Below are 5,874 nucleotides of genomic sequence, written 5' to 3'. Positions count from 1 at the left end.
ACCAGCACCCAGGCTACAGACCGTCACCCAGGCTACAGACCGTCACCCAGGCTACAGACCGTCACCCAGGCTACAGACCAGCACCCAGGCTACAGACCAGCACCCAGGCTACAGACCGTCACCCAGGCTACAGACCGTCACCCAGGCTACAGACCGTCACCCAGGCTACAGACCAGCACCCAGACTACAGACCAGCACCCAGGCTACAGACCAGCACCCAGGCTACAGACCGTCACCCAGGCTACAGACCAGCACCCAGGCTACAGACCGTCACCCAGGCTACAGACCAGCACCCAGGCTACAGACCGTCACCCAGGCTACAGACCAGCACCCAGGCTACAGACCGTCACCCAGGCTACAGACCGTCACCCAGGCTACAGACCGTCACCCAGGCTACAGACCAGCACCCAGGCTACAGACCGTCACCCAGGCTACAGACCGTCACCCAGGCTACAGACCGCACCCAGGCTACAGACCGTCACCCAGGCTACAGACCAGCACCCAGGCTACAGACCAGCACCCAGGCTACAGACCAGCACCCAGGCTACAGACCAGCACCCAGGCTACAGACCGTCACCCAGGCTACAGACCGTCACCCAGGCTACAGACCAGCACCCAGGCTACAGACCGTCACCCAGGCTACAGACCAGCACCCAGGCTACAGACCAGCACCCAGGCTACAGACCAGCACCCAGGCTACAGACCGCACCCAGGCTACAGACCGTCACCCAGGCTACAGACCAGCACCCAGGCTACAGACCAGCACCCAGGCTACAGACCGTCACCCAGACTAATAAATGGATGGATTTGAAGGTAAATGGGCCTATTATATTCTCTTCCACGTTCATTGTGTTCTTTGCCAGTGTTGGTCAACGTGGACATTACAGCTGTAGTATTAGAGCTACTGTGCAAGCAGAAAACAAAACAAGTTATTGTGCAAAACTATTTTATTTACAAATGGCACAACGTGACGGCACACCGTTCAAACAGACACTTAATTTAAAGCGAGTTGCTCGACTACTAAACCTAATTGACCTGAGTCTCAGATATAGAGGCAGGCAGGCATTCCTAGGCTAGATTCACAGAGGCTATGTCATCAGAAATGGCATCCTAACCCCTAGTCCACTACATTTGACCAGAGCCTCACAGGGAGTGCACTATATAGGGATCCATATCAGACAAGCAGAGATTCTCTCACTGGAGTGAGTGAGCAAATATTGCCCAAGAGAAAACAGAGGCTCATAAACTGTTAAAGGCCATTTAAGAGGTTTAGATGAGATTCATAATATACATGACAGCTACTGTGCGATACAGGCTATTTTCAATCAATGCATCAAAACAAACAACATAGCTTTTGGACAGTGAAGGAGGGCATTAGACTGATGGTACCAGATCGGTTTGTGTTGTCTAGACAATGACTGTAAGGTCAAGAAGCTGTCCAGACAAACAGAAATAGATCTGGAACCATAACAGGATTCTAAGAGTGATCAAGAATTCTCATCGGTTGGTTCTAGAATATTACCTCACAATTTAAAATGTCAATGGAAGCATTAGAAGGTAAAACATGTCTAAGATATTGACCTGGCCTCTCCCATACATGGTGATAGGCTATGTACAGTTTACATAAGTCACTACAGTAGATACAGGCCACTTTGAAGTAGACTTTGCAAAAAATGTGTCCCTTTAAACCAATTTTTTTCAGTCAGTATCCGAAGACAGTCATCCTCTGGCAGCAATATTTCTCACGAGTCTTTCTGCTTGATTCTCAAAAATATTATTTTTCAGAATTCATATAGAGATGGTGGTGATGGTGAGGAAAAGAAATTGGGGGGCAGAAGACAGCTGTCTAGGAAAGAAGAGAGATGGAGGGAGAGAGAATGCACTGATCTGAATTACCTCTCTGCCCGTTCCCTCTGGCCCTAACCATTCAATGTTTGCAAATCTGTAAGGTGTAGGTACTGTGGTGGAAGCCACAGCAAGATATATCAAACATTGAAGGGTTAGGGCCAAGAGGTAAAGGAAGTAGGGATTGAATTGGGACTGGCATGAGAGAGAGAGGAGAGAGAGAGCGATGGAATGGTAACACCAGAACAGAACAGGTCAAATTTCCAAAGCTTCCCTGTTTCCATCAGCCCCTCAGCCAGCCAGTTTGCTGGCCACGATGGAGGGCTTCCTCTGGGGGATGTCCTGGAGTGTGGGGATGTGGTCCCCGGTTATCTCTGCCTTCTCAGCCGGCGTCACTGCAGGGAGCTGCTGCTTGTTCTTCACCTTAGCCTTGGCCATGTTGTAGTCCCCAGAGTCAAAGAACTTTTGCTGAACAGAGAAAAATATATATATATATATATATACTGTATATATAAATAAATCAGAGATCATATATGTTACAGCCATTACAAAGATGTTTGTGTTGTCCAAGAAAATGAAAACCAATGCTTATTAAAAAAAAGCATGACAATGATTCCATACCAAAAATGCATTGCTGTGAAAGCAAGTGAATGTAAAGTGTAAATAGCCTAGTATGCACGTTCAGCCTAACTAGAATCATCTACAGCTACCAAAGTGTTGTGTTTGCAGGGCACAACCATCAGGCCATTTATTACCCCTTTCTGAATCCGTTTCCGGAGCAGGTCAGAGCCCCCAGGCTTGGCTCCAAGATGAGGGAACCTGGCCTTGAGTTTCACCTCCTCTGCTTTCTCCGGGCTGAGGACTGTGTCATCCATCTCCTGTGTTGACAGAACAACACACAATACAGAGTATAAACACAAATGAATAGGGTTGTGGTGGTGACATGGTATGATATGTTACCATCATCAACAGCAACAAAATGGTGTTTTTGTCTCGAGGGTTGACAAGTCGATTCGTTTAGCTACTGGTTATGATTCTATCAGATAAATTATGACCTTTGATTTGATTCTCCAATGAGTGGGGTTAGGTTGCTAGCTGGCAACATAGCCTTCAGCTTATCTGCAATGTGCATGCATGAACGCAGGCAGACAAAATTGTGGAAAACATCTAGCTAAGCTACATAGCTAGCTAGCTAGCTAGCTACCGGTAAAATTAATAAAGCTATCTCTGTGTTGCTAACTAGCTAACCACGCATATTGATAGATAAAAATAATGGTTATGTGCACAGTTCAATGCACGGTGATGATAGATTTGAAATAAATTAAGTTACTAAACGTTAACTAACTAAACTGCTGCTTTGACAGACATATTTGACATGGCTACTAGCAATGTATCATTAACCTAGCTTGTTAGCATCAACGTAATTACAACTCTAACCTGCTGTTCCTCGTGGGTTGCCTCCCCGACGGCAGGCCTTGTTCCTTCAATCTCCTCGGACATGGCGAACTATGTAAATGTCCAGTTTTCTACAAAAACTGAGGTTTACACCAACAACACTACAGACACACAGCTACTAGCCAGACCACCTACACAAAAAAAGGCCGTGTGCTCCCTCCCTTTTCTCTCGTGGTGCAGCAGATTGTATGTAGACAGAGAAATTAACCTCTCTCTCTCTGTGCCTGTGCCTCTCTCTCTCTGTGCCTGTGCCTCTCTCTGTCTCTGTATCTCTCTCTCTCTCAATTCAATTCAAGGGCTTTATTGGCATGGGAAACATGTGATAACATTGCCAAAGCAAGTGAGGTATATAATATACAAAAGTGAAATAAACAATAAAAATTAACAGTAAACATTACAGATACAGAGGTTTCAAAACAATAAAGACATTACAAATGTCATATTATACATATATATACAGTGTTGTAACAATGTATAAATGGTTAAAGTACACAAGGGAAAATTAATAAGTATAAATATGGGTTGTATTTACAATGGTGTTTGTTCTTCACTGGTTGCACTTTTCTTGTGGCAACAGGTCACAAATCTTGCTGCAGTGATGGCACACTGTGGAATTTCACCCAGTAGATATGGGAGTTTATCAAAATTGAATTTGTTTTCTAATTCTTTGTGGATCTGTGTGATCTGGGGGAAATATGTCTCTCTAATATGGTCATACATTTGGCAGGAGGTTAGGAAGTGCAGCTCAGTCTCCACCTCATGTTGTGGGCAGTGAGCACATAGCCTGTCTTCTCTTGAGAGCCATGTCTGCCTACGGCGGCCTTTCTCAATAGCAAGGCTATGCTCACTGAGTCTGTACATAGTCAAAGCTTTCCTTAAGTTTGGGTCAGTCACAGTGGTCAGGTATTCTGCCGCTGTGTACTCTCTGTGTAGGGCCAAATAGCATTCTATAGTTTGCTCAGTTTTTTTGTTAATTCTTTCCAATGTGTCAAGTAATGATCTTTTTGTTTTCTCATGATTTGGTTGGGTCTAATTGTGCTGCTGTCCTGGGGCTCTGTAGGGTGTGTTTGTGTTTGTGAACAGAGCCCCAGGACCAGCTTGCTTAGGGGACTCTTCTCCAGGTTCATCTCTCTGTAGGTGATGGCTTTGTTATAGAAGGTTTGGGAATCGCTTCCTTTTAAGTGGTTGTAGAATTTAATGGCTCTTTTCTGGATTTTGATAATTAGTGGGTATCGGCCTAATTCTGCTCTGCATGCATTATTTGGTGTTCTACGTTGTACACTGAGGATATTTTTGCAGAATTCTGCATGCATGCGGACCCCAGACCTCACAACCATAAAGGGCAATGGGCTCTATGACTGATTCAAGTATTTTTAGCCAGATCCTAATTGGTATGTTGAATTTTATGTTCCTTTTGATGGTATAGAATGCCCTTCTTGCCTTGTCTCTCAGATCGTTCACAGCTTTGTGGAAGTTACCTGTGGCGCTGATGTTTAGGCCAAGGTATGTATAGTTTTTTGTATGCTCTAGGGCAATGGTGTCTAGATGCAATTTGTATTTGTGGTCCTGGCGTCTGGACCTTTTTTGGAACACCATTATTTTGGTCTTACTGAGATTTCCTGTCAGGGCCCAGGTCTGACAGAATCTGTTTAGAATATCTAGGTGCTGCTGTAGGCCCTCCTTGGTTGGTGACAGAAGCACCAGATCATCAGCCAACAGTAGACATTTGACTTCGGATTCTAGTAGGGTGAGGCCAGGTGTTGTAGACTGTTCTAGTGCCCGCACCAATTCGTTGATGTATATGTTGAAGAGGGTGGGGCTTAAGCTGCAGCATTTTATTTGTCACACGCTTCGTAAACAACAGTGTAGACTAACAGTTAAATGCTTACTTACGGGTTTCTTTTTCAACAATGAATTTTCGATAAAACATTAAATAAATAAATAAACAATATGACAAAGAATATATATACATGTAACAGTATAACTTTAGACCGTCCCCTCGCCCATACCCGGGCGCGAACCAGGGACCCTCTGCACACATCAACAACAGTCACCCTCGAAGCATCGTTACCCATCGCTCCACAAAAGCCGCGGCCCTTGCAGAGCAAAGGGGAACTACTACTTTAAGGTCTCAGAGCAAGTGACGTCACCGATTGAAACGCTATTTAGCGCGCACCACCGCTAACTAGCTAGCCATTTCACATCGGTTACACTAGCACCACCGCTAACTAAGCTAGCCATTTCACATCCGTTACGTACACACAGTGAATAACAAATTACTAAAAGTTGTCTGGAAGTTGTCTCTGGACCAGGGGAAACTGTAAACAGCCATTAAACTTAAGCTAACTTTAGCAACCACCTAGCTAAACATCTATGAAAGTGATGGGGGCATGTTTCGAAAAAAATAAAATGTCAAAACTCACCTGAAATCAACTCCATATTTGGTTTAATGTTAGTTAAAAGGTGATATTTGGCCATGAAAAACAACAACAAAAACAACATGCTCACATCACTTCCATAGATTTCAACTAGCGGTGGTTAAAGTTAGCTGAAGTGTGTATCAGCTTTTTTATA

General features: G+C 44.5%; 1 protein-coding gene across 1 annotated transcript; it reads right to left on the bottom strand.

Moving 5' to 3' along the window:
- Positions 1 to 1,626: 1,626 nt before the first annotated feature.
- On the bottom strand, positions 1,627 to 3,441 carry LOC115125959 (cAMP-regulated phosphoprotein 19-like). The gene is made up of 3 exons (XM_029655549.2): positions 3,283 to 3,441; positions 2,601 to 2,723; positions 1,627 to 2,313 (listed from the first exon to the last, which is right to left on the bottom strand). Exons 1-3 carry the CDS (start codon positions 3,343 to 3,345, stop codon positions 2,137 to 2,139), a joined length of 363 nt encoding a protein of 120 aa, XP_029511409.1. The 5' UTR covers positions 3,346 to 3,441; the 3' UTR covers positions 1,627 to 2,136.
- Positions 3,442 to 5,874: the final 2,433 nt, after the last annotated feature.

Source organism: Oncorhynchus nerka, unplaced genomic scaffold (genome assembly GCF_034236695.1).
Source record: "Oncorhynchus nerka isolate Pitt River unplaced genomic scaffold, Oner_Uvic_2.0 unplaced_scaffold_3913, whole genome shotgun sequence".
In the NCBI taxonomy this organism is placed as follows: Eukaryota; Metazoa; Chordata; class Actinopteri; order Salmoniformes; family Salmonidae; genus Oncorhynchus; species Oncorhynchus nerka.
The sequence above is the reverse complement of the archived record's forward strand: the minus strand, read 5'-3'. Positions and strand labels throughout refer to the sequence as shown.